The sequence below is a fragment of the Lepus europaeus genome, chromosome 15 (assembly GCF_033115175.1).
Source record: "Lepus europaeus isolate LE1 chromosome 15, mLepTim1.pri, whole genome shotgun sequence".
NCBI lineage: Eukaryota > Metazoa > Chordata > Mammalia > Lagomorpha > Leporidae > Lepus > Lepus europaeus.
In genome coordinates, this window is record NC_084841.1 from 33,493,101 (window position 1) to 33,506,848 (window position 13,748).

Sequence of the window (13,748 nt, forward strand, 5' to 3'; positions counted from 1 at the left end):
GGTTTATGCCTAACACAAGCATTAATAAAAGTGTGCAGCCCATCCATATGTTCTGATACTATATTTATAATGATCCATTTTTATATTAAGTATTATATTTTTAGTTATTCCTTATCTATCTTCTCCAGGAAAATATAAGCTTTAACTAAGGGAGGTTCTGTGATTCTATGTCCATTATTCTGGACAGAATGCGTAGAAATCAGTTTGGTGGAGTAAGGTAAGAAGAACACTTGAAACAGAGGGAGAAGTTGTTTGTAATGCCCAGTCCTAAGACAGAGCATGACTTGTTTCAGAGAGTGCCTGATGTTCAGCTATGCAGAATCTTAAGCCCATGCGGATCCATGACATGTTTAGAGCACAAGAGTTTCACAAATAAGATTTTCCATAGAGAACATGCCTCCCTCTGAAATGTGTAGAACAGACTGGAAGAAAGCAACAGTAAGACTGGAAGCAAGAAGACTGATTAGGAGGCTGTTGTGAGGATCCAGGTTGGAAACGGTGAATGGAGGGTATGCCTGTGGAAGCGATGGAGGCAGCCTGAAGAGGTATTCAGGAAATAGAGTGGATTACACATGGTTATTTATTGAATATGAAGGTGAAAGGAAAGGCAACATTAAAGATAATATCCAGACTTCTGGCCTGCTTTCCTTACTTGATGGTAATGCCATTCATTAAAATTGGTACTGGTAAAGGAGTGAAAAGGTGAAAGGAATCAAGAGTTGTTTGTCATTATGGTAGGCTTATTATAAATGCCACATCACTTAATCTTCACAACAATCCCATTAGACTATAGAGTGAAGACCATGTGGTCAGATATGATAAGAAGCTTTTGCAAGAGGGAGAGAATATGTGAATTACTGGTGCTTACAGATATTCAGGTAGAGAGGTTTACTGATAGGTAGGTGGGTTGAGCTTGGGAGAGGTATTTGGCTTGGGGATTAGGATGTGAGTGTGAGCCCACAGGCAGTGGCTGAAACTCTGAAGGAATGCTATCATTCTATAAAATCTGACCTGTGTGTTCTTTCTTCAGTAGTTTGGACCGGATTTGCTTCTCTCTGTCTCCCTTTTCCAAAGTTGTCTTCCACAATCAATGAACAACCCCTTAAATCACTCTCATCACAAAACTTGATGTGTGTTGATTTCGGAATTTCCTTCTGCTCTGAAGGCCCCATAGCCTTCTTTGAAACATGTGTGGATCTCTCTAAGACATTTACCAGTCTGTCTTGTCTTTTTTTTTTTTTTTTTAAAGATTTGTTTGCCTTTATTTGAATGGCAGAATGACAGTGAAGACACAAAAAGAGATAGCTGGTTCACTTCTCAGATGGCTGCAACAACTGGGGCTGAGCTGGGACTGGGTCAGGCCGAAATCAGGAGCCTGAGACTCCATCTGGGTTTCCTATATGGGAGGTAGGGGCCCAAGCCCAGGCACAATCGCAGGGAACTAGATCAGAAGCAGAGCAGCAGAGACTTAAACAGGTGCTCTTACTTGGATATTGGTGTTGCAGGCAGTGGCTTAATCTCCTCCTTCACAATGCTATCCCCATAGTGTGTATTTCTAATAGTAGATTATATGTATTAGCATTTGGTAAGGTTCTCAATAAGAAGGCCTGGCTTACACCCATATTTACTTCACATTGCCTAATACTGAGTTATGCGGATGGGAAATATCACTAAATTGTTCATTAAATTAAACAACCTAATAAAATGAAGAAAAGCTTAATCATATCCCATTTTAAATAGTGCTAATGATAATTTTACTTGCAGTCTCCTCCCCACCCCCACCCATCACAGTGGTGGTACTTAAATTACAGTCACCCTCAGGACACATCTGATAGGCTGCTAAGAAAAAGTGCTGTTACCTTCATATTTCTCCGACAGCTTGTTAGTGGTGCACTGGTGATGCACTTTTGTTTTCGTAAAAAACACATAACGTTTTCTTGTTTCAATTGAGACACAATTTTTAGCTTCTTCCTCTGTTAAACCTAATGGAGTACAAACAGAGAAAAGGCATATGAGGGTCCTATCCATCAGCTCTGTCTTCCTTCTCCCTAGTAAACAGCTTCCCCCAGATTCAGTCCTGCATGGGTCTGTGGTGATCTCAAACCGAAGAGGTATATGTGGGTCCCTGCCAGTAGTCCTTCAATGCTAAACCATGAGGCCACTGTGGCCCATCCCATGGAGATGGCACAGGCCTCTCCCCATTGCCTGCTTCTGGCTACCACTCAACACAATGAACCTCTAAACTTGCCCTTCTACTGGCACTGCCACTGTACTCAAAAGGTTAACATGTTCTGTTCCCCATAGAAAGGCCTACTTTATGGGTCACACCTGACTCTATTTGTTTTCCTGATCATCACCTGAAATGTAAACAGTTTTTTCTTAATTGATTTATTTTATTTATTTGAAAGGCAGAGTGACAGGGAGAGAGAAAAGTGATCTTCTATCCTCTCCAAATGACTGCATTGGTTGGGGCTAGCCCAGGCCAAAGCCAGGATCTGGGAACTCTATTCAAGTCTTCCACGTGGGTGGCAGGGGCCCAAGCACTTGGACTGACTTCTCTGCTTTCTCAGGTGTGTTAGCAGGGAGCTGGATTGGAAGCAGAGCAGCTGGGACTTGAACCAGCGCTCTGATATGGGATGCTGACATTACAGGCAGCAGCTTTACCTGTTGCATCACAACAGCCCCTGAAATGTAAAACTTTTTTGCCCATCTTTCACTCCCTCAACATTGATCTTCATACTTCTCTGTGCCTTCCCCACTGGCTCGGCCACTCACTTCACCCTTCCCTCTCAAACCTTCAATGTTAACCTCAGGACTTCTGACGTGATGACCCATGGACTATTCTCAACCTCCTCTCAGGTCGCGCTCTTTATCTCCTCACCTTCACTCAAGCCCTACTTGATGTCTCCCCTGTTATCAATAGGGAAGGGAGATACAACCTCACTGCCACCTGGTTCAAGTGTGGGAGCTGGGATGAATTTTGTCCTAGTTACCTAGGGCTGCTTCCATTGGGTGACCCTCCACATCCTTCAAAGTTGCATAAAAGCCCTGTTGTTCTGAGACTCAGGCCATCAGTAAGAATGCCGTTAGTTCTCATCCTTTATCAAATGCTGCTGCATCACTGATTGACAAGTTGGTCATCTGACTCACTCCCATTACAATGCCCATGAACACTCTCAATGGCCTCAAAACCTAATGTGTAAGTGGACGGCAGTGCAGTGAAATAGATCCAGCATATTTGCAGGGTGAGTTGATCCTGGAGTCATTTGTGGGGAATCTGTTTCCTTTTCCTTAACATTCTTCTAAGATACACGACTCACTTCCAGATCCTCTAAAATTAAAATCCATATCTTCTGATAGTGAGTTAAAATACAAGCACATGAGAGAAACAGCTGTTCATGTTGGCTCTTAAACACCTTGAAGCAAAATGCTTTACCAAATATTGACATTTGGGATTGCCATTTACACTAAGGAGGAAGAGTGTTTCCAGAGCTTGAGGCTGTAATGGGATTCGATGCTGAAATGGAAACCTGAAACATGGATTGCTGAGAAAGAGGCTGGGTGGATATGACTGGGTCTTCTTTCACAGTTGGACACATTTGAAGAGATGCAGTGCTAGTTAGAGTAGGAATTACATGATTTAATTACTTCCTATTTACTTTGCATCTTCAACTTTATGAAAATGTGGCTGTTTCAGTCTTGCTGAGAATATGTAGCTCATGGTTCACCTGGAAGCATTGTTTTAACATCAGTGAGTCAGTTAAATTTTTAGACCACGCAAGGAGCTTAAAGCAGTATGGTGCACAACTCCTATTCTTTTCTGTTTTATCATTTATAATCAGCTAATTAACTGAAATGTGAGGCATTAAATATTATTTTCTTTTCTTTTTTTATTAAACTTTTATTTAATGAATATAAATTTCCAAAGTATAGCTTATGGGTTACAATGGCTTCCCCCCTCCCATAACTTCCCTCCCGCCCGCAACCCTCCCCTTTCCCGCTCCCTTTCCCCTTCCATTCATGTAAAGATTCATTTTCAATTCTCTTTATATACAGAAGATCAGTTTAGTATATATTAGGTAAAGATTTCAACATTTTGCCCATATAGCAACATAAAGTGAAAAAACTACCATTGGATTACTAATTATAGCATTAAATAGCAATGTACAGCACATTAAAGACAGAGATCCTACATAATTTTTTTTCAAATTAATTAATTTTCTATGCCATTTTCATTTTAACACCAGGTTGTTTTTTTTAAATATTATTTTCTAAGGGCTAAAAGTAAAACCTTAAATCTAAGGATGGATCTCTCTTACGGTATTAGACATACAGTGATTAGAATAGTAGGGCTTTATCAAGCCTTTTATTCCCCACCTCTGCCTTGTTGGTTGCCGCCTGCCCCCAACCTACTTTAACTATGGAGCTACTGGATGCTACAGCACCTGACTCTCAACAAGCCGGGGTGTGTCTGTTGTGGTGCAGGGGTGAGGATGTCCACAATGACCTCAGCTGTTATGACTGAGCAAAGCAAAATCTTAGTTCAAAATATCATGCTGATAAATAGTGGAGAGAATTTTCTTCATTTCCAAAGCAGAGTAGATGACTTCCCAACAAAAGGACTTTAAAGTTACCATCTTGCATGTCATATTTCGGTTGTTTAATGATTTTCCTATGCTCTCCACATTGTTTTTTTCTTGCACACTGAAGCAATGTCAACTTTATTTAAGGTTTTAACTTGAGTGTTGAAGGGACATGGAACAACAGAATAAATCAAAGGATGCAAGCAAAAAGCAGTTGATTCTTTGTGGAGAGAAAGTACTATGAAATAATCAAGTCATTTTTTTTTCAAAACTATTGACAATGGTGGTATTCTTACTGAACAAAGCATTCTATAGAAAAAATAATCTACATTATAGCATTTATGGTTGGGTAAAGGGAGAAGTAATAGGGAGAGAATTTGGGGCTGCCATTGTGGTGTAGACGGTAAAGACACTGCCTACAAGAGCAGCACCCCATATTGTTGCTAGTTTGTGTCCTGGCTGCTCCACTTCTGATCCAGTTCCCTGCTAATTGCCTGGAAAAAGAAGAGGAAGATGACCCATGCTTGGGCCCTTGCTGCCCACATCGGAGATCCAGGTGAAGCTCCTGTGTCTTCACTGTGGCCTGGCCCAGCCTTTGACATTGCAGCTACTTGGGCAGTGAACAAGCAGATTGAAGATCCCTTTTGTCTCTCCTTCTCTCTATAACTTTTTTTTTTAAGATTTATTTATTTATTTGAAAGTTAGAGTTACACAGAGAGAGGAGAGGCAGAGAGAGAGAGAGAGAGAGTGAGTGAGTGAGTCAGGTAGTCTTCCATCTGCTGGTTCACTCCCCTGATGTCCGCAATGGTTGGAGCTATGCCTATCCAAAGGCAGGAGCTTCTTCCGGGTCTCCCAGGTGGGTGCAGGGACCCAAAGACTTGGGCCATCTTTGCTTTCCCAGGCCATAGTAAAGAGCTAGATTGGAAGTGGAGCAGCCAGGACTTGAACTGGCGCCCATGTGGGATGCCTGCACAGCAGGCGGTGGCTTTACCTGAGATGCCACAGAACTGGCCCTCTCTATATAACTCTTTCAAATAATTAAATGAATCTTGAAGAAAGGGGAAAAAAAAAGAAGAGAGGAGTCTAGATATATATTTTTATCTAGAGATAGGATACAGAAAGTTAAACTACACATTAGACAATTCTGTGTTACTGTATTTGTTTCTGTTTGGGTGTGCTTCACCTAACCACAATTAAAATTGCACAGCAATGTAGTGACTGAAGAAAATACTCACATATACACACACATATACAGAGGTACTGAATATAGGAATACGTAGAAAATGAGAGTATCAAACATACATTTCTCACTGAATAACACACAGCATACACACACACATATACACACATGCTATTGCTACAAGGGTATTTTAAAAAGTTTGTGGAAAAATAGAATTAAAAGTTAAATTTATTGTGTGAAAAACTTGTCACCACATTTTCTTTTTATTTCTGTATGCTTGAGCCTTCAAGTTCATCTGTTCTAGTTATAAACTATATAATAGGTTATTATAAATTATAGTCCCCCACTGTGCTGCAGAACACTAGAACTTACTTTGCTGAACTCTAGTTTCACATTTATTTAAGTTTCCTATCACATCTCAACCTCTCCTTCTTGCCTTTCTTTTGTATATGTATGTGTCAATCCCTACCTCTGTTTAGAGAGATACAAGGTGAGAATGTTCTTTTAGGAAAGCATGGTCATCGCTGTTCATTTGGGATGGTTTTCCATTGTTGAAATGCCTGATAATTGATTCAGGATTTACAGAACCCTTTACGTGACCTGATTTCCAAGTGTTTAAAAGTTTTGTTTTGAAAGTATGATGAGAGCTCATGAAGTGGGAAATGCTGCTAGGCCACGGCAACAGTGAACAGAATAATTTCATGTGAAGGGTGAGATGAAACCAAGCCAAGGGCCAGAGATTTCCTCCGACCATTTTTGCGTAGCATTAATATTGAGGCTATGCACAGTGGTAGACGACATCAGATTCATCATAGGAGCATTGCTTCAGTGGAAAGGTTAACTGAAATGGAGTGTAAGGGGCAGGCAGCCCGGAAACCCATCGCAGCACGGATCTTTGGATCTAGTAAACATGTCAGGTGAAAAACAAAAACAAAACAAAAAAAAAACTAAGGCCTTCTTACAGAAAATTCTTCTGAAATGTATGTATCTTATTTCCTCTCTTAGGAAGTTGTATGAGGGACATCTTATCCCTAAGGAATTAGAAGGACCCAGGGCAGCCATATTAGATAGTAACGTTTATCATAATGAGATCTGAGAACAGAGGGTCTGAAATTCGAGTGGGCTCAGGGATGGTCTGATGTGTTTTCACATTAATCCCTGGTTTCTTTGGTTTAAAAGTTTAATTTTCTTGAGAGAATTGGTGAGTTTAGTTCAGATTACTATACAGTTTCCTGACTTTGTTTTCAAGAAACACATGACAGGTTATCAGGAGGGCCCGCTGTCATTTTATGCAGGACCCTGAAAAAATTATGAATTGGTGCTTAAGCTATAATAATAAGTACTATTTGTAATATAAGATACTGCTCTAGAAACCAAGATGTTTGGTTTATATATCACTATTTTATATGCAGGCAGGAAAATGTCAGCTGCATATTTCAAGGCATAAAGTTCTTTTTCTCAAATAAAAGTGCTTTTTACCTTTGAATTTTGGTTTTATTATCACATTAACTTAGCCCCTTGTCGAGTTCCTAATTGCTTTTTCATCTTATTCATTGACTTGTAGTTAAAAAAGGATTGCTATTAGATGTGCTATAAATTATTGCTCTATAAAACTATCTCCTGCAAAAATGCTATAAGTAAGCTATCTTGAGAATAGCTTTGATCCAGGACAAACTTTGCCTTCCTCGAGGTATTGACATGCATTTCTATTTGTAGGTAGCCACTACCCTGTAGCCTATAACGCTTCCAGATATCAGGGTATTTAGAGAAAAACATGATGCCCAGTCATAAAAGAAGAGGCTTATCAACCTCTCACGTCTTTTATGGTCCTAGTTTTCTAATTGTATTTATTAGAGTATATATATATTTTTACATTTCTTCATATCATTTTGAAAATGGAAGTAAGATCTAAATAAAGTCAAAGAATATTGAATAGCAGACCAGAGGATGCAAGTCAAGGGAGTGCCCGTTTCCCATCTCTAATCTTCGGTGGCCTGAACTACAAGTCTATAGTCACAGGCATGTTCTGTAGTACTTTTTCTAAGGTAGACAATGCCCATGAGGAAAATTATATTCTCACTTTAAAACTTTCTTTCCCTTTGGTCTGAAAGGGAGGTTTTTTTCTACTTACTGTATACTTCGCTGATGGCGAAGTGAATCTAGCTATGAGATTATTATTTAAGTTCTTATTTTGGCTATGCTATTGCAGAAAAATGTTAGCCATCTCTTTTATAAGGTCTAAAGATTAAATTGTGCATCCTACAGATTCCTTCATAATAGAATTAATTTCCTACCTTGAAGAGAATAGAGAAATGAAAGAACAAGTTGGGCTTAGAATAGAGAAATGAGGGAGCAAGTCCTAGATTGCTTGCTGACAATAGCAATATTACATGAATACTTAGCAAACCGTTTCAACCATTAGATAACAACTTAAGAAAACATTTACCAGAAGGTCCAATGCCTTCTAGAAATTTTAAGAATCATGTATTTGAAAACACCTCTTAAATATCTAACATGGTGTAGTTTGTTTAGCCAGTAAACTTAAGCACAACCATATAAAATGTTTTTAGTTTCTTTCTACCAACAAGTCTAACCTCTACTCTACCACCAATGGCTCTACTCCCAACCTGTGTGTACTGATGGTCCTCTTCCCCACTTAATGCTGTATAATTGTTCAAACCTGGTAAATGCCACTCTTAGGATCATTGGTTACTATCCTCACTCTGTCTTTTACGACCTTGTCTAAATATGATCAGAGTCGGCAAACTTGGAAGGCTTCCATAGCCTTGGCAACTCATGACGACAGCCTAGGATGGTTACTGGCGCCATAAACTAGAGTGTCAATTTGTTGGGTCAACAACAGGAGCCACTGTGCACTTGCTCCTCATGTGGGATCTCTGTCCTTAATGTGCTGTACATTGTGATTTAATGCTATAACTAGTACTCAAACAGTATGTTTCACTTTGTGTTTCTATGTGGGTGCAAACTGTTGAAATCTTTATACTAAATTGATCTTCTGTATATAAATAGAATTGAAAATGAATCTTGATGCAAATGGAAGGGGAGAGGGAGCAGGAGAGGGGAGGGTTGCGGGTGGGAGGGAAGTTATGGGGGGGGGGAAGCCATTGTAATCCATAAGCTGTACACTGGAAATTTATATTCATTAAATAAAAGTTAAAAAAAAAAGAATATTGAATAGCATAATTAAAATGATAGGAAGAGAAAAAATGTATTGAATGCTATCATATTGGTTAAAAAAAGTGAGGGCCAGAGAAAATATACCTGAGTTCTTCAGTTCTTCACTGCTATATTGGTAGAGGAGGTCATACACGCCCCCCAGGGAGCCGGAGGCAAAGAAGTGCGTCCCAAATTCGTCAAATATCCGGCTGTACAGAGCTGCGTTGTATTCCAGAGGCAGATGGTTAAGTGCCTTCAGAAAGACATCAGAAAGCTGCAGATCTTTAGCTTTCATTGTGAAGTTTAAGACTTTTATCACTTTATGGATCCTGATAAAACTAGAATCCTGAATGAAAGAAGAGACAACAGTAAAAAACGTTGACTAAAGGTAATGAAAGCTTGATGTATCAAACATTTACATATCATCAGTGTGTCATTATTTTCATTCCTACCATAGTATTCCAACAATTGGAACTCTCTATTGGAAGTTCTCACAGAATTATAATTTCATTTCACTTTGCTGTTTTATTTTCCTGAGATGTTCAAAGTGCCGACAAGAGTCTCAGTAATGTAAACTATGTGACTGAAGCATATGTTCTTGAACAAAGAGGAGATCAGTAATCAGAAAAGTCAATTTTTCTCTGATTGCCACCATGGCTGCATCCCTACTGAGTTTTTATTCTGAATGCCCGCTAACCAAAATAATTGAAAAAGGATTGTGTGAAGTTTAAGCTGGAAGTTTGGCAACTCAGATTCAAGTTGCAGCATTGTCACTAACTGGAAAAAAGCATTTTAATTCCCCAGATTTCCCTTGTCAAATGATAAGATGAGGTCTGCTTACCAAGTGACATTTCACACTCCTTTTCAACCGCAAAAATGCTACAATTCTAAATTACTTGAGAGGAGAAATTTAAATTATTTCTGTGCTATTTCTTTTACCTCTATGTATAAAGATGTGATTTTTATTTGCTTGTTTTATTAGGTTAGTTTTTGATTAGATGATTGGTACTATGATTTAAAATGTCAATTGCTAAGCTTGTTCTATGCAGCCACTAAAATTTATGAGTTCATTTGTGAAAATTGTCTGCTTTTTACACTTAATTAAATTTTAAAGATTTATTTTTTTAAAGGTAGAATTACAGAAAGAAAGATATACAGATAGAGAGAGAATAGAGCTAGAGCTAGAGCTAGAGATCTTCTGTCATTCCCTAAATAACTGCAATAGTCAGGGCTGGGCCAGTCGGATGCCAGAAGCCTGGAATCCATCCAAGTTTCCCACATGGGACCCAAGCACTTGGGCCATCTTCCAATGCTTTCTCAGGTGCATTAGCAGGGAGCTGGATTGGAAGTGGAGCAGCCAGGACTTATATCAGTGCCCAAATGGGATACCAGCATCACAGGGGATAGCTTAACTCACAATGCCATAACTGCCACCCCCCCCCCCCATTTTAAAAATTTTATGTAATTTATCTGATCTCTCAATTTTGATGAATTGTAATATTTGAGTGATGGTAACAGAATGAGATCCCTATTTTAGCATATGAACTTTATTGTAACTATTAAATACTCGACAGGCATGTCCTGTATGCTGTAAGTATAGAACAAAATGACTAACATAACAGAAAATAATCACAAAAACTGAAGAAAGTTATCATCCATCTTCCTTCTGTCTTTCTCTTTTTCTGCTTCCTTCATTTTTATCTTCTTGTCCTGAATAAATTGAATAAATTTCTCAGCTCAGATAGAAGCTGAGGAAAGCTCTAAAAGAACTGACAACCAAATGAGAACATGGATCTCAGGAAAGTGAGGAAAAGAGGAAAGGAAGTGATGCTGAGAACACAAATGTGTGTGTGAGTGTACGCGTGCGTGCACATTCACATACATTATATATGTATAAATATATAAAGTACATAAATATAGCACAAATATATAAACTACAAACTTGGAAAGTACCAGTATTATTTGAGTAAATAGAGAAGATAAGTAAAAATAAAATACAAGCTAATATGCATAATATAAAAGCAAACAGCGATCTTAGTGATGACTTGGAACACAACAGTTTTGAACTACCTCAGGACAACTAGACCATGGGGTGGGTAGGAATGCAAATGTATGCTCAAGGAGAGGGGAGATGGCAGATTGGAATAGGTAAGAAAAAAATCTTTTGGGGGACCATACATGCTACTTGGAGTGATAAAGATATAGCTTGAGTTAGGCTTGTTAACTACACAAAGAATATAAAGTATAGCAAACTTTCAAAATGATTAGAGGAACAAAGACTATAGATATAAATGTGACAAAAATAGGAGATACAAAGAAATAGGAGGTAGCAACAAAGTAAAATGAGTATGAAAAATAAAAAGTGGAAGTAATGTGATCAAATGTTTGAGTGAGTATGCTAACTTGTTAGAATTTAACTAGCAAATTACATTTTAAAAAGTCATTATACATGGCATATAGGAAATATACCTACAATAATAAAACAAAGATAAAAGAAAATAAAACACATAAAGTCAAATATAAAAAGGAGCTATCATTATACATATGATTTCTCTAACTTTTAACAATAGGATACAACAAAAATAAAACTATGAATGTTTGTTAGAAATGCTACTGATAAGATATCAAAACTCTCCTCTCATTTCATGATTGCTGGTATTGGTGTTAATTTTCAAGAAAGAATAAAAAGTTTGGAAACCATTTTTAATTACCTTTTTGTAGGAGGCTTGAATGGCTTGTTTGAAGGCAGAATTATGTCTGACATTTCGACTTTTCTTGGAGGAGTAAAAAATTGGGACATAAAAAGAGCTCTGCCCTGCACCCTGTGATGAACTTTGTTGATTTTTATTCTTTTCAAGACTAATTAAATCGTTATAGAAATCCGTTTCCAAATCATCTTCTTCAGTTTTTACCTGGAGGAAAATACACATGAAATAAAACATAACTTAGGAAACTCAGAGCTAGTCATGAGCATCTAATGCACGATCATTCATCCATTCATTTATGCCCTCAACAATCTTTGAAGACCATTTTTCTACAGAGCAGGGACTAATGTTAGTTCCTGAATTCAGGGAGTTTGCAGGTTGGTTAGGGAAAGAGATGATCATAAACATTTAATTCAGTATGGTAGATGTTATGCTGCCAACGAGATGCTACAGATAAAATATAACCCAGAGAGGCAAGGTTGAGAACATCTACCTCAAGTGAATGACACTTAAACTGAACTTCAAGGGGTGGTAAGTAGTGAGGCCTGGAATTGAGTCCCCAACCCAGCTTCTGATCTAGCTTCTTGCTAATGCATGCCCTAGAGGCTGCTGATAATGGCTCAAATACTGGGGTCCCTGCCACCCATCTGGGGGACCCAGATTGAGTTTCTGGAACCCAACTTGGGCCTCATTTGGGGAGTGAATCAGCTGGTGGAAGCTCTCTCCCTGACCTTCTCTGTTGCTTTGCCCTTTAAATAAATAAACCAAATCTAAAAAATTGTTTGCAATGGAAAAATCTCTTCTTGTTTTAAAATATTCAATATTAAAATGCACTGAGAGATAAACCATGTCACCATTAAATAACTTGTGTTATCAGCCAAGGAAAGACAAAATAACCCAGGTATAAAATATTCTACAGTATTCTAGTTAGCATTACGAATGTCCACAAAATGAAACTCTTAATAATAAATAAAATCATGTTATCACAAACATACTGCTCACATACTGCCATCTTTATCATTTTTTTGAAAAACTCAGACTACAAAATATTTTCTTTGTTAGCTCTCACACAAGATAAGATATATCACTTTAAATAAAAAGAAATGAACATGTAAGGAGAGAGGGTCTAGGCACCCAGGGCAAAAACTCAGAAAAAATCTGACCCTATAAGTTACTTGAGGGAGAGGGGCAGTTTAGAAGTGAGTAGTGGTAAAAAATTAAATTAGACTGGGAAATTGGGGCTGAGTCTTATATGTCCTGCTGAAGTATTTATATTTAGTCTAATGGTAAAATTTTACATATAGTAAGTTCTTAATAACAGAATAAATGAAGAATTGGGAGTGTCACTGTGACATGTGTTTTGCCAAGATTCGGTTGCAAAGATATTCAGAGGGTAAATCGGCTGAAGTTGAAGATTAAGTAGATGTCGGGAGAGGGGGCAGGGTGTAAAGGGTGATGGAATGCTGTTCTGTGAATGGAAGTTAGAAATTAAAAGGCAACTTTTGGAAGGAGCAAGGTGGGTTTTTTCATTGGGGTGCAAGGAACTTCATTTTCCTTCATGACACTGACAAGAGCCTGGAGAAAATATTTTCCTGCTGGTTTTACATATTATTGCCCATATATTGTTAGAGATTAACTCAGGTAGCTTCTAAAGTTGGATACCTTTTAGGACTACACTGATAATGAAAGGAGTCTATTTGCATGTGAATGAGGATTTTCAGGCTGTATTTCCCAGTTGAAGTTGCCATCCAAGCTTGAGTTCCTAAGTCCTGTGGGTAGCCCTAGTCATCTATTAGTAAACATTTAACAACCAGCTCTGCAAGAGGTGTTAAAAAAAAGTATAGCATTTATCTTTTCCATAGTGTATAATATTCCTGCTATGGTTGATGTCAAGCTACCTATATGATACCCTGAATTCAAAGCTGGAAAAAGATGCCCAGTAGAAAACTGCAGAATATTTTTGTGTTACAGACACAATAGATGTAAAGAACTTCAAAAAGATAATGACAAAATGGTAAAATGCAAGAAACAATTATGATGAGACACATTTTGAGTAGTTATAACCTTAGTGTTTAATATAATGTGTTCAATTTTACTATTACC

General features: G+C 38.1%; 1 protein-coding gene across 1 annotated transcript in view; it reads right to left on the reverse strand.

Moving 5' to 3' along the window:
- Positions 1–13,748, reverse strand: part of C6 (complement C6) — a 63,686-nt gene that overhangs the window by 28,420 nt on the left and 21,518 nt on the right. The window contains exons 7-9 of the mRNA XM_062211864.1: positions 11,652–11,852; positions 9,046–9,286; positions 1,860–1,982 (exon numbers count right to left, since the gene is read on the reverse strand). Coding sequence (XP_062067848.1) covers positions 1,860–1,982; positions 9,046–9,286; positions 11,652–11,852 — 565 coding nt within the window. The remainder of the gene's footprint in view (positions 1–1,859; positions 1,983–9,045; positions 9,287–11,651; positions 11,853–13,748) is intronic.